The sequence below is a fragment of the Phacochoerus africanus genome, chromosome 1 (assembly GCF_016906955.1).
Source record: "Phacochoerus africanus isolate WHEZ1 chromosome 1, ROS_Pafr_v1, whole genome shotgun sequence".
Taxonomy (NCBI): Eukaryota; Metazoa; Chordata; class Mammalia; order Artiodactyla; family Suidae; genus Phacochoerus; species Phacochoerus africanus.
Genome location: NC_062544.1, coordinates 191,535,982 through 191,563,677, shown reverse-complemented (window position 1 = coordinate 191,563,677; position 27,696 = coordinate 191,535,982). Strand labels below are relative to the sequence as shown.

General features: G+C 40.4%; 2 protein-coding genes across 2 annotated transcripts in view; one reads left to right on the top strand and one right to left on the bottom strand.

Moving 5' to 3' along the window:
* Nucleotides 1-4,854: 4,854 nt before the first annotated feature.
* The window catches only part of NCEH1 (neutral cholesterol ester hydrolase 1), a 58,659-nt gene continuing 35,817 nt past the window's right edge, over nt 4,855-27,696 (top strand). The window contains exon 1 of the mRNA XM_047786614.1: nt 4,855-5,160. Coding sequence (XP_047642570.1) covers nt 5,023-5,160 — 138 coding nt within the window. The 5' untranslated portion in view covers nt 4,855-5,022. The remainder of the gene's footprint in view (nt 5,161-27,696) is intronic.
* On the bottom strand, nt 23,671-24,068 carry LOC125130813 (60S ribosomal protein L36a-like). The gene has a single exon (XM_047786628.1). It carries the CDS (start codon nt 24,050-24,052, stop codon nt 23,732-23,734), a length of 321 nt encoding a protein of 106 aa, XP_047642584.1. The 5' UTR covers nt 24,053-24,068; the 3' UTR covers nt 23,671-23,731.

The following is a 27,696-nucleotide window of genomic DNA, read 5'->3' as shown; positions in this document are numbered from 1 at the left end:
AATATTTGTTATGTCAGTTGATGACATTACCCAAACTAGAAACCTTGAAGTCTTTTTTTTTTTTTTTTTTGCTTTTTAGGGCCACACCCAAGACATATGGAGGTTCCCAGGCTAGGGGTCCAATTGGAGCTACAGCTGCCAGCCTATACCACAGCCACAGCAACATCATATCTAGCCGCGTCTGTGACCTACACCACAGCTCACAGCAATGCCAGATCCTTAACTCAATGAGCAAGGCCAGGGATTGAACCTGCAACCTCATGGTTCCTAGTAGGATTTGTTTCCACTGCTCCACAATGGGAGCTCCTCGAAATCATTATTAACTCTATTCTCTCATCTTTCAAGAATCCAGTTAGGAAATGCCTTGAATTTAGATTTTCTCTCACTTTCACTATCCATCATTACTCAGTTTCCAGATCAGACGGTTCTCTTTCTGGCCACTTCTTGGCTCTTTTGTCAACTTGACCTCTTCCTTCTCCTAATAAGTAAATGTCAAGACCCTCCTGCCTGCTTTTCTTCCTCCTACCTCCTGCTCTCTCAGCATCTCACTCTTGTACTCTCAGGGCTTCAGTTATAGGATGAAAACTCCCATACTTACATCTCCAGCTTGGACCTCTCCTATGAGGTCCTGATTTGTATGCCTAGTAGGAGTTAACACCTTTCTTGTGGATCTGCTTATTCCTCACTCTTGCAGAACAGAGCTAATTGTGACTTCCTCCTCCCTGTATCTCCGAACTTTGTATATATGGGATAATAAAAAGTTTATCTGACTTTCTCTCTGACTGGAGTAGACATCTTTTTGTGGGAAAGCAACCATTTTCATTATGACAGCACCTGCCACAGTGCCTTATAGAAAGCAGAACTCAGGGTTTGTTGAGCTAAAGTTCTGCTTGTTCTGGGATGAAGAAGCCCACTTCACATGGCTTAGTATATGGCATGGGGGTAAATTATTGCAAGTAAGAAAGGTAAAGATTTTGTTAAACAATGATATTGCTATATCTTTTTTTTTTTTTTTTTTTGGCTGTCTTGTGTTCACATGGAGTTCCTGGGCCAGGGATCGAATCTGAGCCAAAGTTGTGACCTGTGTACAGCTGTGGCAACACCAGATCCTTAACCACTGCACCAGGCCACTGCACCAGGCCGGGGATTGAACCTGCATGTCTGCCACTTCAAAGACATCATCAATCCCATTGCACCACAGCAGAACTCCTAGTTAGGAGATTTTAATAAAAACTAATTTAAGATAATTCTATATAAATAGAGATGTCAATTACTTGACTTGAATCACAGCTTATTTCCTTAGAAGCAGAACATTTTACTGACTCCTATCCTTTTTCACCCTTCGCAATCTATGAATATGTCTGATCTCCCCTATCTCTAAAATGTATTCTAAATTTGCTTCTTCTCTCTGTCCCATTATTACACTGCCCCTTCAGGGCCACAATCATCTCTAACCTGGATTACTGAAAGAGGCTCCTGTTCTCTACACTGTGGTGGTCCTACACTGTGCTTCTTTTCCAGTACAGATCAGATCCTTTTGTTCTCCTGCTGCAAAGCCTCCAATGTCTTCCCACGCACCAGGATGTTCAAACTCCTTATCACAGCCCACACAGTCCTAGACAATCCACCCTCCTACACCCGTGCTATCTTTGTGACTGTGCCTGCAACACCACTCCTTACACAGGACTCTTGCCTGACCAGCAAACGCTGCTCTGTGACCACGTGACACCTCAGGACCTCTGTAATTGCAAGTAAGAAAGGTAAAGATTTTGTTAAACAATGATTGTTTAACAATATCTTTAGATTCCTACCCTCTAGATTCCTGCATGGCTCTCTCCTTAGTCATTCAGTTCTCCTTTCCAATGGCAGCTCCTTAAGGAGGTCCCCTTCATCACCCAATTGAAAGCAGCAACCAGCCTCAGGGTGTAATACCACCTTGTTCTATTTTCTTCCCAGTCCTAACCACGTGGCAGTAGAGTTGAGTGTTAAAGCATATGAGCACAGAGGCCAGACTCAATAGGCTCAGGTCCAGCTACATCTCCCACTACCTGGGTGCATTTCACCTCTGTTTTCAGAATAATAGAAGTACCTACTTTGTTGGAATTTCTGTAAAGACTAACTGGGTTAATACATTCAGAGTGTTCACCACAGAACCTGGCTTGTAGTAAGTGTTCTATGCATGTTGGTTATCCTTCATTTATTGTTAGGTTTTCCTTTCTGAACCTTCCTTACTCTCACCCCACCACCACCATTACCACTAGTCAGGTCAAATCAAGAGGAGCTGAGACCTCGCTACCTTGCCCCCACTCCTTTGTTTCTTAGTGTGGACCAGGTATGTTTGTTGAATTAGTAAAGTATTAGAAACAAGTGATAAAGGTGTTTAAATTTATCTCAAATTGTTTTGTTTTGTCTTTTTTCTTTTTCTAGGGCCGCTCCTGCAGCATATGGAGGTTCCCAGGTTAGGGGTCCTATCAGAGCTGTAGCCACCGGCCTACGCCAGAGCCACAGCAAAGCGAGATCTGAGCCGTGTCTGCAACCTACACCACAGCTGACAGCAACGCCTGATCCTTTAACCCACTGAGCAAGGCCAGGGATCTAACCCAAAACCTCATGGTTCCCAGTCAGATTCATTAACCACTGCGCCATGATGGGAACCCAATCAAGCTGGTTTCATTTTTAAAAGACTTGTAGATCTCCAGAAGAAGCACTGAAAATTATAGTGGTTTCTTTGTGTTTTTTCCTTCTTAGTTTCTATGTCTTAGTACACTGCTTAAGGGAAGCTGCATGGCACTTACTGGCAGCGATAAATATTGGTTCCATCACTTACAAACTAGAAGACCATGGACAAGCTGCTCTGGGCCTCAAAGGGCTCATCTGTAAACTGAGCTTGTTATTACTGGCTAAAGATATAAGGATAGGTCAGGCGTTGGGTTTTTTTTTGTTGTTTGTTTTGCCATCAGCTTTAAGATCGATGATTTTATGAATACAATCAAAATTCAGGATAAAAATATTAAAGTCTACAAAGTAAAACCTTGAATTATTTTACAGATTACCTGAAAGCAAATTGTGTTAATCAATCCAGGTGTCAGCTTAGTTGATAGCTCTGAGATTGTCTATAGTCACCTGTAGAGGTTAGCTTCCAATTCTAACCACATACATTCACTCACAAACATATACGTCTCTTTCTCTTTAGAGTTATAGGCTTAGCTAGTTATAAAAAAAAAAGAGATATAAAATTATGATCTCAAATTGAATGCTTGAAACATCATTGAAGGATACCCTTCATGTAAATGTTTTCTTCCTGGGAGTTCCTATCGTGGCTCAGCGAAAACAAAACTGACTAGGATCCATGAGGATACAGATTCTATCCCTGGCCTTGAGGGTTAAGGAACCAGAGTTGCCGTGAGCTGTGATGTAGGTCACAGAGGCGGTGTTGCTGTGGCTATGGTGTAAGCCAGAGGGTACAGCTCCGATTTGACTCCTAATCTGGGAACTTCCATATGCTATGGTGTGGCCTCAAAAGACGAAATAAAATTAATGTTTTCTGGAGTTCCCATCGTGGCTCAGTGGTTAACAAATCTGACTGGGAACCATGAGGTTGTGGGGTTGATCCCTGCCCTTGCTCAGTGGGTTAGGGATCTGGCATTGCTGTGAGCTGTGGTGTAGGTTGCAGACGTGACTCAGATCGCGTGTTGCTATGGCTCTGGTGTAGGCCGGTGGCTACAGCTCCGATGAGACCCCTAGCCTGGGAACCTCCATATGCCGCAGGAGTGGCCCAAGAAATGGCAAAAAGACAAAAAGTTAAAAAAAAATAAATAAAATAAAATTAATGTTTTCTTCCAAACTTTGAATGGGAAACCAACTTTCTCCCAATAATTTCTTCAGTCCCAAATTATTTCACTGATTTGAATTTAAATTTAAATTACTATATCACAGTGCAAAATTATAGGTACCAAGTGTTTTAAGGCCTTGATCAGTAAGTTTGGAGTTATTCTCTAACCACCTCCTTAAAACTGTTCTCCAGTTTTTTCCTTCTGGATCCTTACTTGTAATTCTGCTCATGAAGTTCTCTCACATTCTATATCCACCCTTCTCCCCTATCTTTAATAGGAAATCTGGATTCAAATTCTTTTTTGCTGCCATGGACCCACTGAAAGAATTTTTTCACATGTTATTTCCCCATTTATTTATATTAGTATAGACTCCTGAATATTTATTGTATTCACTTATTTATAATCTATTATTATTTATTTTGATGATAAAAATTACCCCAGCTTTAGCCATTGGGAGATCCTTCAAGCTGCCACAAGTGTCCATTTGACTAGTTCCCATCATTTTTTAGCACCTTCTTCTCTTCCAGAACAACATATTCATCCTATACTTTCCCTGTCCCAGCCCTGTAATCAGCCTTTTCTCCCAGGAGCCATGGCCAAGAGTCGTGATTCCTTCTATTAGAGAATAAGATCTGGAAACCAGGATTTGGGTGCTAGTTGTACAAGTGGCTTATAGCTTGAGCTATACAAATTTGTTATATTATTTTCCCCCACAAATCAGCTAGAGTTTACATTCCCTTGAAAATCTGTTTGTAGAAGACAGTGAATTTTTATTATCTTTCTCATATCGGACTCCATTTTGAGTCAGAATGGCCTGTGTGCTTTGGACAGACATAAACTCATCACACCGAAACTATTCTGGGCATGTTTCCCTTTGGGAATCTTCAGGAAGAAATCCTTGGTCACAGGCGTGCAGTACCGGCCTATGTCCTCCAGAGTCCGCTGTGCTACACCCAGCACAGCCCCAGAGCTTTCTCAAACCTGGATCCTCTACAATACTTTGCAAGGACACCGTAGAGGGGGCGCGTCAGCTTTCTCACTTCCTCCCGACACCGCCTCTGATAGGCTTCTGGGCAAATAAGAAACCAGTGAATGAGCTGCAGGCCTTTAGAAAAACTTGCCTCAGGCCCTTGAGTCGTATTGCCCTTTTCTCCTTGTCAGCCGGGCGGGACAGCCAAGCCGGTAGAGGATGAAGTCGTCTTGTGTCCTGCTTACCGCCCTGGTGGCGCTGGCCGCCTATTACGTCTATATCCCCCTGCCTAGCTCCGTGTCCGATCCCTGGAAGCTGAGGCTGCTGGACGCCGCTTTCCGGAGCGCACAGCAAGTGGTGAGACGCAGCACAGCGCTGATTCTCTCTCCCTCCTCTTAAGCAGTATTTAAAGGGGGAAACAGAATTTCCAGATTTGTCCCACGAGAATTTGTATTTTTCTAACGCGATGAGGCAGTTGCTTTTTAAGGTGGTTCAGGCCGGCATTTTCAGGGTGTCGCATTCCCCTCCTTGCTAGCAGCGGGCTGGATCTGTGTCTCTTCGTCTGTGTTGGGAACGGACAAGGTGAAGTTCTGGAATAGAATTTGACTCCTGTTTAATACTTCGTCTTTTCTAAATATCTATTCTTTCTAGGTTTGCAGCGCCAAAAACCAGTTTTACAGCATTTTATAAACCACCCCTTCCCCATTTCTGTTCACCCGTAGGGGTGGCGGACAGTGAGTTAAGTGTTTTAGGAAGGTTCTGGGAAAAACAGTCACTGGTTACTGGGAATGCAGCCACCTTAAAAGCCGACTTGGGCAAGGGAGATCTCCCAGCGTACTGGCAATGGAGCCCTCCATTACCAGGGGCAGCAGGCAAGGCTCCTCCAAACACCTGGGGAACAACACAGATCTAGCATTTCATGCGTGGCACTCATAAGCCCAGCCCAGGAAAGGAGGCTAAGAGGCCTGGCTGGCTGGCTGGAGGACAGATTTGTGGAGGTGGTAGCAGCAGGTGTTTGCATAATGCATTTGTTTTCTGCCTACCCTGAAACGTTTAGTTTATGTCCTTGACTGTAGAGGAGATAACCTTTGCCTGAGCCAGGATACCTTGGCTTACCCTGGCATGATCACATTTCTCTCTACTGTATCATGGGTGTGTATTTCTTTAACTCCATAGACAGGAAAATGTAACTTTCTGGTTTATTCTATGTCAGAGACATTGTTAGTGTCAGAAATCCAAAATCTAAACTACAATCTGTAGTCAAGGCTTAGCCCTATAACTGAACAGTATTTCTGAGCAGTCTACTCTATCTAAACTTTTAACCCTCCTCCAAAACCAAGTCTCCTCCCTTCCCCCAACCTTGGGCTTTGTTCTTAGATTATTTTTGTAAACTCCTTTCAAGAATGACAACTAGAGGAGTTCTCTTTGTGGCTCAGTGGTTAATGAATCTGATTAGGAACCATGAGGTTGTGGGTTGATCCCTGGCCTTGCTCAGTGGATTAAGGATCTGGCGTTGCCATGAGCTGTGGTGTAGGTCGCAGATGCAGCTCAAATCCTGCTTTGCTGTGGCTGTGGTGTAGGCCGGCAGCTATAGCTCTGATTGGACCCCTATCCTGGGAACCTCCATATGCTGCGGGTGCGGCCCTAGAAAAGGCAAAAAGACAAAAAAAAAAAAAAGAAAAGGAAAAGAAAAGAATGACAACTAGAGAAAGAGAAAAAAAAAACCATGATTTTCTTAGAGGGTTGATTTTCTTTTTCCACAATTATTCTAATTGTAGGATTATATAGTCTCTGAGGCCTTGACCAATCAAAGAGCCCCTTAACTAGGATATCATAGCACATTCCTAGGAGGACTTTGCTTTTCTTGAATCCAGCCACATTTTCCACTTCCAAGTCCCCTCTTGTCTCTTAGGAAGGGTCTATGAGGCTCTAGAGCCTCTTCCTTTCCTCCTTCTTACTATGATGTTAACATGGTGGAGGAATGACCATCCTCTTCTCTGGCAGTGATTCCAAGGAAAGCGATCTTCATGCAGGAAGCCCTACAATTACTCTCTTCTTCCAGAAATTATGTAACTGGGCAGTAACATCCTTTAAAGATTCTGGGGTACAGTTATATCTATCTGGGAGTCTTTGGCCTTCTACAATAAAAAGAATAATGACTAATAAGAATAAGAAAAAAAAGAAAAAGAAAAAGAATCAAACTACCATGTGGCCACAAAGATTATTCTTACTTTTATGGTCACCAAAGAAATCCCTATCATAATTTGGGAAAAGCCAGGTTTGGAAAAAAAGGCTTTCTTCCCCAATGAAGCAGGTCTTTGGACTGGATGGCCCTCTGCAGAATGTGCCTTCAGCTGGCATTTGGAAATGATATTGTTTGTAATGCCAGGTCATAGAGATATAAGGTAACAGAGTGTCCTCACTTGACGCTGTGGCTGGGGGGGGTGTGGTTGGGGATTACACAGAAGTGGCTCTCATCAGTTGTCTTAAGAATTGTAAAATGTCAGAAAGATCATTCACACCACAAGGAAGCATATTCCACCCAGGAAAGCTATTTACCAATGTCACTTCAAATTGTCCTGGGGAAAAGGCAACGTGGCTTGACACTTGTTAGTAAATAAAGCATGACTGTTAAAGTTAGATTCATGCCTCCCTGAATCCCATCTCAGCCAGGCCACTTAGTGGCTGTAAGACCAGGCTATTTAATAAACTTCTCTGATCCTCAGTTTTCCTTGTAAAATTGGGCTAATAGCTACCTTGTAAGAGTGCTGGAACTGGTTGTAGTTCTTCTTCTAAGTGTTGTCCCAAAGGGCCACTACAGATTGTGGGGAAAACCTACAGTATTGCCCAACTTTGTTGAAACAATAAGACAAATGTAAACTAGAAATAGTTTATGTCATTGAAACTTGGGGTGGTACCACTAAATTGTATGGCATAAAGTTTGTTGTCCAAATCATTTTAATTTGAGTTGATTGGTTCAATTACAAAAGCTGCTTCAAAGGTAAGGCTTGGCCTACTTCCTAACACTGCAGGCACCTGCCTAGCATCAAGAAATGTGGGTGCTACTTTTATTCTCTTTGTTTAGCAAATGCTTCACCCCTCGCTGCCCCTGTATTATCTCCTTTATCTTGTTCAGATGAGTCAGATTATTAAGATTATGTTCCTTGTACTTTTCTTCCTTGGAGTTCTCCAATATTACTTAAGAAAAAGCTACCTGGGATCTTTCTTAAGTCATCTCAAACACAGATGCTATATTGGAGTCACCTAGGGAACTTTCAAAAATCCTAATGCCCAAGTCATACAACATACCAAATTTATTCAGAATCTCTGAGAGGTAAGTCCCAGCAGCAGTATTTTTATTTATTTATTATTATTATTTTTTAATTAATTTATTTTTTGTCTTTTTGCCTTTTCTTGGGCCGTTCCTGCGGCATATGGAGTTTCCCAGGCGAGGGGTCTAATTGGAGCTGAAGCCACCAGCCTACGCCAGAGCCACAGCAACGTAGGATCCAAGCCGTGTCTTCAATCTACACCACAGCTCACAGCAACGCCGGATCGTCAACCCACTGAGCAAGGGCAGGGACCGAACCCGCAACCTCATGGTTCCTAGTCGGATTCATTAACCACTGTGCCACGACGGGAACTCCAGCAGTATTTTTAAAAGTTCCCAAGGTGTGGAGTTCCCATCATGGTTCAGTGGAAACAAATCGGACTAGTTTCTGTGAGGACTCAGGTTTAATCCCTGGCCTTGCTCAGCCGGTTAAGGATCTGGCATTGCCATGAGCTGGGGTACAGCTCACAGACGTGGCTTGGATCCTACATTGCTGTGGCTGTAGTGTAGGCCAGCAGCGGTAGCTCCAATTCAACCTCTAGCCTGGGAAATTCCATATGCTGCAGGTGGGACTCTTAAAAAAAATAAAATAAATAAAATAAAGGCAAAAAATAAATATATAAACAAATTCATCCTGGATCCTTTGACAGCTATCACAGTGGCAGGCTTCGTGCTCAGTCACTTAGATGTAACACAGATTAAAAGCCTACTGTGTGAGTCTGACCTACAAGAGACTGTAGGTCAAATATGATGAAGCTATGCAAAGGTAGGAGCTGACAGGTATTATAGAAGCTCATAGGAGGGAGTGGTTATATTCACTTTAGAAGGGTGATAAAGATGGTAACTAAAGGTTATAGTGGTATCTGAAAGGAATCCAGAGCCAGAACATGGCTTGTCTTAGCTCAGTCGTTTCCTAACTTTCTAGTTCTTATATATGTATTTTTGATGACATAATGTAAAAAAGAGATTATTGAAACTGTTATTTCTGCTGAATGTTACCCCCATTTCCTTATAAATGATAGTGCTTTTAGACTAGTTGAACAAGGTTTTTATCCTGTAAAATGTCCCCAAACTTGTGGAATTCTAATGTGACCTCACCTCTGTGGGTGATATGCCTTTGGGCTGCATGGGTGTGGTTTAAATTACAGCTCAGCAGAACTCCAACTTGCTAACCTTTTTTATAACCATTCATAAATTGGAATGCTTACTACTGTCAAGTAAATTTAACTTTAAAATATTAGTAAATAGTAAGTTTTGCCTACTGCCTTCTAGGTTTGCCTTGATACATATTTCTTCATGTAAATTAGAGATTTCACTAAGTACCATGATTTTTACCTAATTTAATGGGATTATCTTTAAATCTCTGGCAGCAGAATGGCTGTAAGAATAGCTTCAGGGCGCAATATTTAATCAGTATTAGTTCTGACAGGTGAGAGCAATATGAATTGGTCTTTGTAGACAGTACCTGCTGGTAGATCCAGTCAAACGTCAAAGTCAGACTGAATCAGCTACAAGTGTGTAAGACAATGCCTAATTTATAGTTCTTCTTTTTATTTTTCCTAGAACTCTACAGATATAGCCCTGAGCACAGAAATGCCATCATTATTACTTTATTTTACTGGTACATCCTATTTCTAACATGTGGCTTGAGCTTGTTATAAAAACATTTTTGTGAGTTGTGAAAGTCTAATGATCATTCTATTAATGCACAATTACCTCTTTTAAATTAGTGAGCATGTATGTACTCTTACTGCCAAATGAAACTATACAGGAACTGTCTGCCACTTATTTCCTCCTTCATTTATGTTTATAAAGAATTAAGACATGGAGTTCCCATTGTGGTGCAGTGGAAATGAATCCTACTAGGAACCTTGAGGTTGCAGGTTTGATCCCTGGCCTTGCTCAGTGGGTTAAGGATACGGCATTGCTGTGAGCTGTGGTGTGGGTCGTGGGTCGAGGGTTGCAAACACGGCTTGGATCTGGCATTGCTCTGCCTGTGGTGCAGGCTGGCAGCTGTAGCTCCAATTCCATCCCTAGCCTAGGAATCTCCATATGCAGCAGGTGCAGCCCTAAAAAGCCAAGGAAAAAAAAAAAAAGAATTAAGACATGTAATTAAATTTCAAGTGGCAAACCTAACCATATTCCCTACCTAATCTATATCACATTAAGAAATTTGAACAATCCATCTTTTGGTGTTTACAAAATAAAATTAAAAGCCTACTGTAATCAAATTAAAGTTCAGAAATTTTTTTTTTTTTTTGGTCTTTTGTCCTTTTTTAGGGCCACACTCGCGGCATATGGAAGGTCCCAGGCTAAGGGTCAAATCAGAGCTATAGCTGCCGGCCTACGCCAGAGCCACCGGAATGCCAAATCTGAGCCTTGTCTGTGACCTACACCACAGCTCATGGCAATACCGGATCCTTAACCCACTGAGCGAGGCCAGGGATTGAACCCGCAACCTCATGGTTCCTAGTTGGATTCCATTCTGCTGCGCCTCGACAGGAACTCTGGGAATTCATTAATTTAATGAATATTAACTGAACACCAATGCTAGGAGTTGGTGAAACAGAATAAGACCCATACCTAATCTTGCAGAGTTTACGGTCCAGCAAAGGGAGATAAATCTGCTGGCAGTCACAGAGTATACACTTGAATTGTAGACGACGTTATCTCAGAGATGCTTGTGGGTTGCTATAGGAGCCTTAAAAATGAGATCTAATGTAGAACTGGGCATCAGGAACTGTTTCCCTTTCACACTGATATCTAGTCTTAATTATCAAGCTTGAACATTTACAGTTAAAAAAAAATCTATTAAGCACATACTGAGCATTTACTCTGCCAGATACTGTGCTATGTGCATTGCATATGATTCATGTACTCCACACTATAATTCTTTGAGGTGGGTGTTCTTCCTTATCTTACAAAGGAGAAAACCGAAATGTAAAGAAAGTAACTTGCTTATGATAACAGAGCTTATAGGAGATGAAGTCACAATACAACTCCAGCCTGACTGACTGTGAGCTCAATGGCTTAACCATTGTACTAGGTTGATTTTCGATAAGATCTAGCTGACTGAAAGAGATGGGGAAGAGGAGGGGGGGGGGGGAAAGGGTGCAAAAGGCCTTCCAGCCAAAGGGAATGTTCCATTGGGAGAGAATGGTACAACTGAGGCACAAAAAGTGCTTCAGAGTGGTTGGAGCATAAAACTCAGAAGTCAGAGAGATGAGGTAGAAAGGAAGCACAGGCCAGATAATGAAGGGCTCTATGGACTAGGAGAGGAGCCACTGAAAGATTTTTAGCAAGGAAATTGCATGGTCAGATCTGTGTGTGAGAAGAGTCTTTCTCAGTGGCAGGATAGAGACTGGGACCAAAGTTTAAGAAAGCAATGAGGGCAAAAGACCACTTGGGAAGCAATTATCCAGGCGAGAGGTGAGAGCCTGAACTAATAAAATGGGATTGGTTTGGAGTGAGGCTGACCATAGTTGCTGATGGAGGGGATAATACACAGTGAAGAAGAGAAAGGAGTCAAAGATGACTCCTGGGACACACTGTGGAGTAACTGGGTGAGTGGTGATGAAGACCCTGATTAGAAAAAGGAGCAGGGAGTTCCCATCGTGACGCAGTGGTTAACGAATCCGACTAGGAACCATGAGGTTGCAGGTTCGGTCCCTGCCCTTGCTCAGTGGGTCAAGGTTCTGGCTTGCCGTGAGCTGTGGTGTAGGTCGCAGACGCTGCTGGGATCCGATGTGGCTGTGGCTCTGGCCATAGGCTGGCAGCTACAGCTCCGATTCGACCCCTAGCCCGGGAACCTCCATATGCCGCAGAAGCGGCCCAAGAAATGGCAAAAAGACAAAAAAAAAAAGAAAAAAGAAAGAAAAAGGAGCAGATCTGAGGGTGAAGCTAACAGAGTTTGGGACCTTGCTTTGAAGTGTCTGTGGAACTAGTTGAAAGCTGTTCACAAATAGTTTGCATATACAAGCTAGCGCCCGGAAAATGCGGAGAGGCAGGGGGACTCAAGATACAGATTTGGGAGAGGTCTGTGAGCAGGTGGTGGTGGGAGTAGTGGGAATAATGTATGTGGAGTGAGAGAAGAATTGGTCACATGATTAGTTCGAGTGGGAAAACACGACTCGAATAAAAATTCCTCTTAATTTCACATTCTCCCTGCTGGGCCTGGGTGATCTGAAAACAAGATCCTCCATGATGGATTTGCCCATTTTGGTCCCTTTTGTCTCTCTTTCTGATAGACCCCTCATAACTGCAGTCATGCATGTGGGACTGCTTATAATAACTTTATCATAAGTACACTGTATCCTGACCGTTTTGAGATCCCACCATTAAATTTATCCTCACTGGCATTTCCCAGTCTTTTTTCATGTCAGAGACTTGATAACATTTTTTAAGTATGCCAGTGGAAAGTTGTGGAAATACCAGGGGAATCTGTAAGTGCTCGAATGACAATTCACAACATTTATAAAAAGAATTATACAAATGATTCTCAACGGGAATGCCAATTCTAATAAATCTTGAATAGCTGTAAAAAATGATTTTAAGTTTTTACCTCTATAAAATACCTAAGCATCAGTATCTTATAGCCCATCCGTAACGCATTAGCGGCCTGCCTGTTGGGAAGCTCTCCTCTCTATGGTTGATAACTATTTAAATATGTATTTATTACTATTGCTATTAAATATAGATAGTCCCCAAGTTACATATACCTAGATAGCCACATAATTTATTGTCCAAACCATGACTTTTTTTTTTTTTTTCTTGTAGCTGTACCCATGGCATATGAAAGTTCTTGAGCCAGGGATTGAATCTGAGCTGCAGCTGGAACCAATGCTGGATCCTTAACCCACTGAACTGTAGCAGGAACTTCAAAACCATGACATTTTTAAGAGTAATAAAGGATGCTATTAATAATCATGCCAGGACAACCATTTTAAACCAGAACTATTCCTGGACAAATTGAGACATATGCTCAGCCCGTGTTTATTGAACTTGCATTGATCCGCATAATCAACCCAAAGTTATGGAATGATCCCTTTGCTCCCTGTTCTGCTCAAATTTGACTGTTAACCCTGCAGTGACCCACCCCTGGCCCATAACCCCCAGGCAGAATTCCTGTTCCTTAGGATAGTGGCAGAATTAAGGTATTAAGTTCCCTGATCCTGTTACCACTTTGCTGAATCTAGCCTCACAGTGTTCCCACCACAATCATGAAATATTTCTTCCTGTGGTCACCTCTGCCTCCCACCCTCTTACTTTAGCCAACATCCCAAATGTCTTTCAACACCTATTCAAAAGTCACTTCTTGTGAAAACTTCCTTTTTTTTCCCCAGTCAACCTGAAGTTTTATCTCCTTTACACTCTGCTAGCATTTTTTCTTTTATGTCCTTGTATGTTTCTTTCCTTATGTTGATATTTCTTTATGTATAAGCTCCCCACCAAATCATTAAGCTTTCTGATTTATCATAGAGATAGTTTCCCTTTTACTACTTCAGGTTTTTTGTTTTTGACGGTTTTCTGGGTAGGGGGGGACTTGAAGATCATTCATGATAAAGGAAATAGGCATTCATGGTTCTGCTTTTTTCAGTCCTCTTGGTTATCCATTTGCCACAAAGGGCAGGCCAGTGCTTTCATGTGCTTCTGACCCTGACCTTAGCCCAAAATGGCTTTTTGTTGTCCCTTGCAACTTTTTTTTTTTGCAAGCCTTGCTGTTTTCTGGGTTTCTAACTTCCTCATAATATTTTTGCAGATTTATGCTTGATATTGAATTTGTAATGAATCATGTGCCTGTGTCTAGCTGAATGTTTGTTATAACTACAGGCCATCTCCTTAAAAATCACTGGCAAATTCCCACATTCTTTTGATATCATCCTCTTTTCGTCCTGAATGGGTAATTGATGAATGCCCCTGAGAAATTAACTTGGCTGACCATCTTCTGTGTTGCCTGTCCCATAATATTGTCCCTGTCCTAGGACTCAAATTACCTTTTATTTTGTTGTTCGGAAGTCTTCTTTTCTAAAATGCAAGATATTTATTTCACTATTCCTAGTTTATGCATCAATTCTAAGATAGGGTCATTCTGTCTTAAGGGTTCAGTAACTTCCATTTCATGACATTGTCCTTTCTTCCCTGTTAGATAGAAGCAAATCCAGAGCAGCAATTACCCCTGCTTCCTTGACTTTCTTAGCAAGAGGGATCAATTCTGCTTTGAAAAGATGATCTGCTTTCAGTAGAATAAGATTACTGACAGGTATCTGCATAATAGTCGATCCTTTTGCTGAATAATGAACAAAACCACCTGTGAAATGGCAGTAATATCCTCATTTAAAGAGAAGGAAAATAGAAGCTCAGCAAGCTTCAGTGACTGGTGCACAGACATATGACTGCCTGGGAGGCTGGCTGTGAATAGGTCTGCTGTACTCTGCTGCCCTTTCAAATATATTCCATAGCTTCTTACTATGATTGTTCAGTCTCCCCTTCTCCCCTTCTCACTCCACCCCCTCCATTCTGGAATCTTCTGTGCAATCAGGTGATCCACATTAAGAAAGCATCATGCAGGCAAGAAGTGTTTTGGGTAGTATTTACAAATTTTAGTTCTTGGAGGATTTTAGTATGTGTTACACACTGAAAAGGTGTCTGTGGTTAAATAAGACTGGGAAATGCTGAGTTAGAGTTAATCAGGATTTCTTTTTAAATTGTGCAACATTTCAGAATTCCTACCAGACTAACATGCGATGCCGGATCCTTAACCCACTGAACAAGGCCAGGGATCGAACTCAGGTCCTCATGGATACTAGAGAGATTCATTAGCCACTGAGCCATGACAGGAATGCCTATATTTTGAATCTCAAAGAGAGAATATTTAGTGAGTCCCATGTTTAATTGACTATAGATCCTTATTTTGAACTTCATGATACTGATAGTATGTTTACTAAATTTGGGGGGCCATTTTCATGGTGTTTAAGAGCATGGATTTGGGGATCAGGGATACCTGTGCTCAAATCCAGGCTTGAGCTATCCTGTGTGACCTTGAAGAGTGTATTTAACCTAAGAATTTGTTTCCTGATCTATTGAGTGGTCACGATATACTTAGCCTATAAATGTATCATGAGGACTGCATGTGACTATGTGCCAAAAGCTTTATTGTTTGTCGTTATTATTGCACAATAGTTAATATGTAAAATACTTGGAATAATACCTGTCACGTAAGAAATATATTTGGTCCAAATCTGACTTTTGGCCATTGTCTACACCATTATTCTTGTTGATCTACTATTGCTCTCTGGTGTGTGGATTTCCAGGTGTAGACCTTCTTTGTCTGTACTGTCATTGGGTTTAAATTGTGGCTTTAACACTTACTATTCATGAGACTAATTAGGCAAGTTACTTACAACTTTAGTTTCCTTATCTATAAAAGTAGGATAATGATAGTGCCTCCCTCATGGTTTGTTATGTGGATTAAATGTGATTGCGCATATGAAATTCTTATCGCAGTGATTGGTACATTGCAGGAACTAAAAACCACTTCTTGTTGAAATTTTTGCAGTCCATGGGTTTAGTTTGCTGATGTTCTAACCGGATATATGAATCATCGTCATTGGTCGTCATTGTAGCTAACGCATACTGTCTAACTATTTTACATATATATATATATATATATATATATTTTTTTTTTTTGCTTTTTAGGGCCTCACCCCTGGCATATGAAGGTTCCCAGTCTAGGGGTCCATTTGGAGTTACAGCTGCTGGCCTACACCACAGCCACAGCAACTCGGGACCCTTAATCCGCTGAGCAGAGGCCAGGGATCGAACCCATAACCTCATGGTTCCTAGTCAGATTCGTTTCCTCTGTGCCACGATGGGAACTCATACAAATATATTAACTTAGTCTTCGTAACAACTCTGTGAGGTAAGTGCTATTGTTCCTATATTATAAATGAAGAAATTGAGGCACAGAGGAGTTAAATAACTTTACCAGATCCCACTCTCAGAACCAGAGTGGTAATTCAAGCAGTCTGGCTTTGAAGTTAGTGCTCTATAAAAGCTGGAGAAATTACATGTCTTTTAGACCATCAGTGCCTTATGTTGAAGATCTTTATCAGACTCTGCCGAGTATCAGTTTATTTTAGAATAATATGTGTCACCTGAAAGGAGTTTCTTAGACTTTAGGTACCTAAGGTATAGTCAGTGACATGATATTTTGTTTTGTAAATTGAAGTGCTTTATTTGAATTCTGCCCTGACAGTGAGCTGTCTGCCATATATGAAGGTAGTAAAGAAGCATAGTTGATACTTTCCTAAACAAAAGCTTTGGATTTGCTCAAATGATTGACATTTGAAATGGCAAATGTTGGGCCCAGAAATCTGGCCTATAACTATGGAAAAGAGGACTTTGACCTCTAAAATTATTAAAGGCAGCTGTCTTCAGCTGACCACATAATAGAGCAAATTTACCATGGCCTCTATCATCTGTTTAACTGAGAATCATTGAGTGCCAGGCACTGGGGTTATAGCAATTCACAAAACAAACGGTTCTCAGCCTTCCTGGAGCTACAACCCTGTGCCAAAAATATGTGGCAAATAATTACATAAAGGAAAATATGGGAAATACGGAGAAATTTTTTTGGCAGGCCAGTGGCAGTTGAAATCCCCTAAAGACATTAAATCCCCCAAGGAAACAGTATTGAATTAGAGAGTAGTTTTAGAGTTGGGGAGAAGTGGAGTCAGCAAAGGAGACAAAGTAGTAAGGGAACAAAGGAAATCTGGAGAAACAGAGTGTCAGAAAAATCAAACACCAATGAAAATCTCCACCAGGAGGGGGTGGTCAAATGTGTTGAATTTTTCTGAGAAATGAGAAACTTAAGGATGAAATTGAGCCCATCAGCTCTGCATCCTGGAGCACCTCTCAACAGATCAGTCACAAAACATATTTCCAGATAACAGTGGCTTTTACATTTCAGCATTTCAACCTGTATTTTGTCTTCACTGGAATGATTTCAAGGATGTCTGCTAAAACTAATGTTTTGACTTTGGCAATGTTGATATTTAGGTATCACTTATGACAGGAAATAGCCAAAATCTCTGTTATAACTTGTGATTAAAAAACCTGAGTGGCGGTTACTTATGGATATTATTGAGGTACTAAATAGGTTTATATATAAATATATATGATAATTATCAAAATATAACTACCCAATATATTAAATAAGTAAATAAATATTTTAAAATAAAAATATATTTAAAAAAAATATATATGTACTTTTTTTTTTAAAAGGGGGGAGTTCCCGTTGTGGCGCATTGGAAACGAATCCGAGTAGTACCCATTTTTGAGTATGATTTCTGGCCATGCTCAATGGGTTGAGGATTTGGTGTTTCCATGAGCTGTGGTGTAGGTCGAAGATGTGGCTCGGATCCCGCGTTGCTGTGGCTGTGGTGTAGGCTGCCTCTGTAGCTCTGATTTGACTCCTAGCCTGGGAACTTCCATATGCCATGAGTACAGCCCTAAAACAGCAAAATAAAATAAAACTAAGGGGAATAAAAAGATAAAGAAACTCCCCTTCCCCTGATAACTTTAAATTTGTGTTGGTTGGTTCATCTGTGTGGAAACATATTTTAAAATCTGGATACTTACAGATTAAGTAGCTTTTTCTGTCTGATTCCCAATGAGGCTCACATCAAATGAATATTAATCTTGCTGACTTACAAATTGATGCCTAATAATTTTATGACTATTAGTGTACCATTTAAATGCATATGCTATGCTTTCTTCAAGACAGTGGGCCAGTATTTTACCAGACACACGGAGTGCCAGATTTGAGGCTTAATTGCCGCAAAAGCCCTTACTGACCCAAACCAATAATTTCTCAGTCTTATTTCCTTACATAGCCTATCTAGATGGCACCATTCTGAAACTTAAGTGGAGATATATCTTAGATGAAAAGAACATTGTTTTTGGTTATGTCTACAGAATAAACCTGTTTGGAAGTGGTTTACAATTACTCTAAAAACAGTAACGTGATTTCCCAACTCCATAAAAGCATATTTTAGGGCAAATCATAGAATTGAAACTGTTTACAAAGTTGGACTTTCATTTGGGTGTTGTCATTGGTTAAATTGCCTTCTGCCCTTCTCTCCCTTTTTTTTGTGTTTTGCTTAGGTTTTTTTTTTTTTTTTTTCCATTTTCAGATGTCAGAGAGTGGCAAGCAACCATGGGTAGCATTTTAATATTCTGTACACCTGTGATCCTTAAAGTTTCTGCACTAAAGATTGGTTCCTGAGCTTTTAGTGCATTTGAGAGAGCCAAGTTTACTTAGGATTGTTCTGTAACCATTGAAATTATGCTTAATGTATAGTGTTATGCTCTGTTACACCCCTTCCTCTTTCTGTTCATGGAGGAAAATAATTCATTGTCTGTTCTCTAAAGTGCCGATATACTTTGAGCAATTTATTGATCACCCAGAAGGTGTCAGACACTGCTGAGACCTTAAGGTGCTCACATTCTAGTTTAGAAAAAGCAAGGAGACAATTCCAACAAAACCTGCTAAGTTCATGGTATGTGTGGGTGCTATGGGAACCCAGCAGAGGAAGCCTCTGTATGTCTGGGGAGCTTAGGCAGAGGATCCCAGCAGAAGTGCTGGCTAAGCTGAGTCTGAAAGAATGAGAAGAAACTCATCACACAGATGTGGAAGGAAGGGCATTCCAGGAAGAAAAGATAGCAGGTGCAAATCCCTGAGGTGGGACAGCATGACATATACAGGGAGTTATTTCTAAAGTTATATAACTTTATTATTTATTTATTTGTTTGTTTATTTTTTTAGAGCTGCTCTTGTGGCATATGGAAGTTCCCAGGCTAGAGGTCGAATCAGAGCTGCAGCTGACAGCCTACGCCACAGCCACACCAACATAGGATCTGAGCTGCGACCTATATAACACAGCTCACAGCAAGCCTGGATCCTTAACCCACTGAGCAAGGCCAAGGCCAGGGATCAAACCTGTGTCTTCATGGATACTAGTCAGGTTCCTTACCACTGAGCCACTCCAGGAACACCTGTAATTGATATTTTTAAGATTGTTAATTTAAACAGCTTAAATGGATACCTTGGTTAATTGTAATTTCTTTGAAATTAGTTGACATTAGAATTTGTGTTCATTCCTTTAATGTCTGTTTATTCCCTACATACTTTGTATCAGCTCTATTCTGGGAAAAGAGTAGTAAACAAGTGTAATTCCTGCTCTTACACTGTATATTCTTACAGTTAAAATTTCATTTAATGGAGTTCCCCTTGTGGCTAGCCGTTAATGAACCCGTCTAGCATCCATGAGGACGTGGGTTTGATCCCTGGCCTTGTTCAGTGGGTTAAGGATCCGGCTTTGCTGTGAGCCATGGTGTAGATTGCATATGTGGTTAAGATCCTGTGTTGCTGTGCCTCTGGCGTAGGCTGGTGGCTACAGCTTGGATTGGACCCCTAGCCTGGGAACTTCCATTTGCCTCAGGTGTGGCCCTAAAAATACCAAAAAAAAAAATTTTTTTCATTAAAAAAATACTTGAGAGGTAAGATATTTTTGCAAAACTCATACAGCTAGTAAGCAGCAAAGAAGGAATTTCCACCTGGTCTCCTATTTCGATCCCTTGGTCTTTCCAATCTGCTATACTGCCCTGCAAAAGAAAATATAGGGACTTGTTAGCAAGTGCCTAATCCTCCAGTACCTCCTGCTAAACTTTAATCTAATTTTGATGCCATTGCTATTACTCAGAACTTGTCTAAAACATTTCTAAAGAAATTTCATTGCAAGCCATTTCATGAGGTGTGCGTGAACATTGGTCTCTAGTCTCATCTTGTTTATGAACAAAATGTGATCCTCAGCTTCATCACATACCTTGTTATTTAGAGGAACTTTGGCTTTTCCAGAAATCAAATCCAACTTCAGTGAAAGAGGATTTGCCTCCACTAAGAGTATGAAAAAGAGTGAACCAAATCTCTGAAAGCAATTATTAAAAAAAATAGTTTGTTATTTTCAGTCAGTTGGATCACACATGTGACTCCCTACTTCTCTGCAAGGACCAAGACATTTACATGGTATGGAAGCTGCTTTGTTTTTCAATTTGAGTGAGGGCTGTCAGCTTCCACTCCTGCCAAAGTTATAGGGCCTCATGTGCCCAGAGCACCTGTGGGTTATCACCAAGTATTTAACACATTTGTCAGCTTCAAGGAGAAGGGCCAGTGACCCTTAGCACAGACCTGGGCACCCATCATTATAACACCCAGTTATAAATAGCCCACTTCCTAATATACTTGGGTTTGGGGTGGTGGTGAGGAAGAAGGGAGCATTTAGGCAGCTTGGACCATCTTTCAAACACGTATCAAATATCATATCATATATTATAGTCTCTTTAACATATTTTCCTTTACCTTCTCTCTCTAAACCAGTTAATTATCTCAGACAAATTAGTCCTTATTCCCCATTTCTTTTGTGAATGACCATAATTACCTCAAGAATGACCATAATTACCTCTAACAAGACTGTAGTCAAATCAAGAAAAGCAAACCTCTGTGTTTTTAAAGGAAAATATATTTATATTTTTTCTTCTTAGGGTTGCACCTGCGGCATATGGAGGTTCCCAGGCTAGGGGTCCAATTGGAGCTACAGCTGCCAGCCTACACCACAGCCACAGCAACATGGGATCCAAGCTGCATCTGTGACCTACACCACAGCTCACAGCAATGTCATATCCTTAACCCACTGAGTGAGGCCAGGAATTGAACCCACAACCTCATGGTTCCTAGTTGGATCTGTTTCCACTGTGCCACGATGGGAACTCCAGGAAAATAAAATTTTAAATTGAAGTATAGTGGAGTTCCCATTGTGGCTCAGTGGGTTAAGAACCGACTAGTATCCATAAGGATGCTGGTTCAATCACTAGCCCCACTAGCCCCAATCCGGCATTGGGCAAGCTGTGGTATAGGTTGCAGAGGTGGCTTGGATCTGGCATTGCTGTGGCTGTGGCATAGGCTGGTAGCTGCAGTTCTGATTCAACCTCTAGCCTTGGAACTTCCATGTGCCACAGGTACAGCCCTAAAAAGAAAAAAAAAAAAGGTTAAATTGAAGTATAGTTGATTTATAACATTGTGTTAGTTTCAGGTGTACAGCAAAGTGATTCAGTTGTATATATGTATTTTTGAGATTATTTTCCATTATAGGTTATTACAAGAAATTGCATATAGTTCCTCTGTTACACAGTAAATCCTTGTTGCTTACCTATTTTATGTATAGTAGTTTGTATCTGTTAAGCCCATACTCTTAATTTATCCCTTCCCCCCTTCCCTTTCCCCTTTGGTAACCATAAGTTTGTTTGCTGTGTATTTTTGGTAACATAAGTTTGCTGAGTCTGTTTCTGTTTTGTATATACATTCATTTGTATTACTTTTTAGATTCCATATGTAAGTAGTACCCTCTATTTATTTGTCTTTCTGTGTCTCACTCACTTCATTTAGTATGATATTCTCTGGGTCCATCCATGTTGCTGCAAATGACAATCTTTCATTCTTTGTATGGCTTAATAATCGTCCATCACACACACACACACAAACACACACATATCACATCTTCTTAAACCAATCATCTGTAGATGGGCATTTAGGTTGTTTCTATAGCTTGGCTATTATATATAGTGCTGCCATGAAGTGCATGTATCTTTTCAAATTTGAGTTTTCCTCTTTTCTGGATATATACCCAGGAGTGGGATTGCTGGAACATATGGTAGCTCTATTTTTAGTTTTTTTAAGGAACCTCCATACTCTTTTCCATAGCAGTTGCACCAATTTACGTTCCTACCAACAATGTAAGAGGGTTCCCTTTTCTCCACACCCTCTCCAGCATTTATTATTTGTAGGCTTTTTGATGATGGCCATTCTGACTGGTGTAAGGTGATAACATTGTGGTTTGATTTGCATTTCTCTCATAATTAATGATGTTGAGCATCGTTTCATGTGCCTGTTTTGGCCATCTGCATGTCTTCTCTGGAGAAATATCTATTTAAATCTTCTGCCCATTTTTTTGGATTGAGTTGTTTGTTTTTGATATTGAGTTATATGAGCTATTTGTGAATTTTAGATATTAACCCTTTGTCAGTTGTACTATTTGCAAACATTTTCTCTTATTCTGTAGGTTTTCTTTTCATTTTTTTGATGATTTCCTTTGCTGTGCAAAAGCTTATACATTTGCTTAGGTCCCATTTGTTTGTTTTTTGTTTTGTCAGCCTTGGGAGACTGACATAAGAAAATATTGCTGTGATTTATGTCTAAGAAAGTTTTGCTTACATTCTCTTCTAGGAGTTTTATGGTGTCATATCTTATATTCTTGCCTCCTTTGTTTTAGATTAATTGACTCTAGGTGTGTGGGTTTATTTTTGGGCTTTTCTGTTCCATTGAGTTTTAAGTCTGCTTTTGTGCTAATACCACATTGTTTTGATTATTGTAGCTTTGTAACATTATCTGAAATCTGGGAGGTTCTGCCTTTAGCTTTGTTCTTTTTCCTCAGGATTGCTTTGGCAATTCTGGATCATTTGTGGTTCCATATCAACTTTAGGATTATTCATTCCAGCTCTGTGAAAAATATTATGAGTATTTTTATAGGGATTTCATTTCATTCAGTCTACAGATTGCTTTGGATAGTATGATCATTTTAACGATTTTATTTCTTCCAATCCAAGAGCATGGGATATCTTTAAGGGAAAATCATTTTTAAAAAGAAACAGATGCACACCTTGTGTAGTCCTTGCATAATACCTGGTCAGATTCTCCATGTCCATTGTCATCATTTTCTTTAAAAAAATTTTGTTTTGTTTTGTTTTTTTTTGTCTTTTCTAGGGCTGCTTGCTTCCCACGGCATGTGGAGGTTCTCAGGCTAGGGGTCTAATCAGAACTGTAGTCACCGGCCTACACCAGAGCCACAGCAACACGGTATCCTAGCCGAGTCTGCAACCTACACCACAGCTCACAGCAACGCCAGGTCCTTAACCCACTGAGCAAGGCCAGGGATCAAACCCATGACCTCATGGTTCCTAGTCAGATTCCTTAACCACTGCGCCACAACAAGAACTCCTAAAAATTTTTTTTTTAAGGTTGATTTACAATGTTCTGTCCATTTCTGCTATACATAGTGACCCAGTCATACATACGTACATTTTTTTCTCATATTATTTTCTATCATATTCTGTCACAAGTGATTGGATATAGTTCCCTGCACAGGACCTCACTGCTTATACATCTGAAATGTAATAGTTTGCGTCTTGTCATCACTTTCTAATTAACTGCTTCTGTGTATCACCATAACTTAAAATGTAAAATGAAACCAAAAAGGTCAAATATTTCTAATTTTATGCCTTGTTTTGTTTATTATTTTCCAGGTTTGGGGATAGAATATGGTCAATTATGTGTAATGTCTGTATGAAAAAAAGTGATCTGACTTTCAGTGTGCTTAAGAGCTAGAGACTGACATACATATGTTATTTTTGGCCCATACTGCTTCTTTTTTTTTTTTTTTTAAACAATCTCAAAATTTTATTGTCTTCATAATAAAAGTATGAAGCTCAGAACTGGATCACTTGGCCCTTTCTCTTTTTATCTCCTCCCAGCTCAAAATGCTTGCATCGCTTAATAGCCAGCATTCTCTTAGATCTGCAGTTGGGCTCAACGCATTCCAGCCTCAGCACAATCTTCTTTGTAGTTTTAGCCTTTTTCTGGAAAATTGGTTTAGTCTGCCCACCATAGCCACTCTGCTTCCTGTCATAATGCCGCTTTCCCTGGGCATACAGTGAATCCTTGCCCTTCTTGTACTGTGTCACTTTGTGGGTTTGGTGCTTGCCACACTTCTTACAGAAAGTCCGGTAGGTTTTAGGAACGTTCACCATGTTTGTGAGAGCACTATCGGCATGGAAAAGCCCATACTGCTTCTTAAACATTAACATCTTCATTAGAAATGTCTCAGATTCGAAATATGTCACACGGTAATCTGGATTTCCTTCTTTTCTTGAACAATCAGATAATTTGACAACACTGGACCAGACTTTCCATGTCACACCATCACCTGGGAAGCCCCACAGCTTCTTCCTTATTCAGGGCATTGTTTTTCCAGTTTGTCACAAGCCTCCCCACACCCTGATGTATTACAACTGTTTAATTTGATTGCATGAGCTGCCCTGGCCCCTGAAGACAAGCGTTTATGACCTACGTTCTATAGTTAACACTCATTTAATATTTTGTGTAATTAACAAAATATTTTTCATTTTGTAGAAGTGTTCCAAATGTTTCATATGCTTGAATGGTTCAGAATATATTTGGGGAAACAAGACATAATTGCATGGCCAGTAAAGTAATATAGAAACATAAACCTAGTGATGTCAGGAAGCAGTAAGTACCTGGGTAATTTTCAAATGGGCAGTGGAGTTAACAGGGGCTCTAAGCTTGCGAGGGTTAAGATCAAAGCTGTACCTCTAAAAAAGGGTCAAAATAGCATTGCTGGGAGGCTAGGGGAAGGAGTTGGGGGGAAGAAAAGAGTATAATATGAACAAAATCAAGTTAAGGATGAGCATTTTGGGGAACTATAAGTAGGCCTGTGAGGTTGGTTGGATAAAAACGATCTGTGTAGCAGAGTATATATAGGCTGCCCCTCATCAGTGATATTGTCTGACATTTGTCCTTTAATTCTTCCCATCGTTGTCTCTTTGCTTCACAGAGCATGGGATATCTTTAAGGGAAAATCATTTGTTCACAATGATTCACAGTTTTTCTGGAAAGGCCCACTCCAAAGGGAGCAAGCCATTTGTGCAAACACTTGGCCCACCTTTCTTTATGCAAAGCGTTTTTTCCACTTTCTTAAAACTCCCATGTGTTGTTGCGTTATTGCTGCCTAGCTCTCCCTCCCTCAAGAAAAAAATGGAGAGGAGACCTTGATGCTTAGCCTAGTGAGTTCTCTAGAATCTAGTAGGAAAAATTGGAGAAAATGAAAAGGAAGCACACAGAGTTTGTGCATATACCCGCAAATTTGGGCAATGGGCCAGGTTCACCTAACTCTTTCACCTAGAGACTCAGGCCCTCCATCTGGAGAGTCTCACGCTGAAATCACTTCCAGGACATTTTGCTCTGGACTTGTTCCTTTAATTCCCTGGAACCCCTAAGAAAGATCCTTAGGATGGCTTTGCATGCCTGTGTCCCAGTGTTTGGTGTTGCATAGAATGTATAACTGATCAAGCTGAAATAATAAGATCAAGCACCCACCCATCTCACCTCCCCCACTCCAGGCATACACTGTGTGAATGTTGTAGTCCATCCTGGGACAAAGGATTGGATACAGTGTGCTGAAAACCAGAAAGGATTGGATCCTTCAGGTGGAAAATAATGCTTAAAGAGTAGGCCCTGGCCTGGGACTCAGAGCTGGATTGGAGCCCTGGCTCTGGCCCCAAAATAGAGCAGGACCATTCAAATGCAGATTCAGTTTCAATTGTAAAACACAGGGGCTGGACTAGGCAAGGCATTCCCAAATCAATTTTAAGGAAATTTAGTAGGTATGAAAAGATGAACTACTAAATAGAGTTTAATACATTTCTCTTTTACTACTGGGACTTAACACTGTCTTTCAAAAGCTGATATGCATTGTGAATCTCTGAGAGAAAAATTGATATGGAGCATATTTTAAGCGTCATTGATTATAGGATCACAAAACCCTTTACTCTTTGTCCTCTATATGAAATTGTCTCCGCAGACTTGTTCCATAGAATTTCGTTTGGGAAATCTGCTCTGTAGTTTTCCTTTCAGATCTAACATGCTCATATTCTAAGGGTGTAAAGAGGCAACAAAAGCCTAGAAAGCCAGACATGTCAAAGAGAGCTCAGGGGTTGGGTCATCAGACAATTCAGAAAAGATTGCACATGGTGAGGATTTAGAACGATGCTACTGAAATATGCGTACTCTAGCGATAGCACTAGGAGGCAGATGGAACAGTAAAGTGGGAAGAGAATTAAAACAACAAGAAAGGAGTTCCCTGGTGGTATAGCAGGTAAGGATCCGACATCATTGCTGTGGCTTGGGTTACTGCTGTGGTGAGTGTTCAATCCCTGTCCTGGGAACTTCTGCGTGCTATGTGTGAGGCCAAAAAGAAAAAATAAAAATAAAACAACACAAATAAGTGCAGAGTTAAGCAATTTTGCTATGAAGGGGAAGAGCAAGAAAGGTTAGGGTCACAGAAACTTTCTGAGATAAACTGAAACTTTTTTCTCTAGAGATGTAGTGAATGAACCTGAGACTATACTCCAAACATGTCAGTAACTGGATGATTTAGACCCCAGCTGTCTGGGTATCAATATCCTCAGTTTTCAAAGAAGCCATGTGGCCTTCTTTGAAGGACCGGTATGCATAGGCCCTTAAGGTTTTAAAATTATACAGCTTCATTGGCTTCTAGTTTAAGTTAGTAAAAATTGAGCTGTTAAGAAAGGGGTTCGATGAGGGAAAAATGTATGAGGAAACAAGGGCTAAGGTCTAGATGAGAGAGAATTAGATCAAGAGAGATCTTGTACAAGCTCCACAGGGATGGGTCTTTAATGGTACTGTGTGAAACTGTGAGTACCAACTACCGGGATTTCCCTACAGATGTGCACATAAACTAGGTGGTATATATTCAATTGACTTTTATTATGTTAATGTGGCTTAATTTCTCAGCTACACCAGCAAGACAGTTGAACTAGATTGAATTATGATTAACTCTCTGGAGGACCTGATTTACTTGATGAAATTGCACCCTGATTTGTGACTTTTTTTTACTAGAGTGTCTAGATAATTCCATGTTAGCCCTTTCCAATTTTCATTTATCTGTAATCTTGTGACATTTTCTAGATTTTATTTTCTTGGGTATTTGCTGAGGCAAAATTAGTTTTAGTAATTTCATCATTATGAGACATGATAATGCATGCCTTGGTAAATAGTTTCAGATACATGGGAACCACCAGTGTATTGCTTTTTCAAGCATACTTCTAAGTGTGTGTTGTACTCATACTGAATGGCAGGCAGTGTGCTAAGTGCTGGAAATGAAACAGTACACAAATGCATTTTTATTATCCTTATGACCTGTGTTGATGGATATCTAGCTTCAAATAAAAAACTCTTGCCTATGCAAACATTCACTCTCTCATTCATATTAATTTGATGATTATATATATTTTACATTATAAAAGAATGATAAAGTAGCAACTTTCAGCAAGGCATTACCAGAAAGAAAATATGCATAGTCATCTTATTTGTCCGTTATAAGGTGAAAGAGGAGGAAAATACTTGATAATACAGTTTTATTAATAACCTTATCTTTATGTTTTTATAAATTGCTGAGTCACATAATTCAAAACCTACAAGGAAGCTGAGTCTTTTTTTTTTAATTTTGACTTCATTTTATCTTTTTTTTTTTTTTTTTTTTTAGGGCCACACCTGCAGCATATAGAAGTTCCCAGGCTAGGGGTCAACTCGGAGCTACAGCTGCTGGCCACAGCCACAGCCACACCAGATCCGA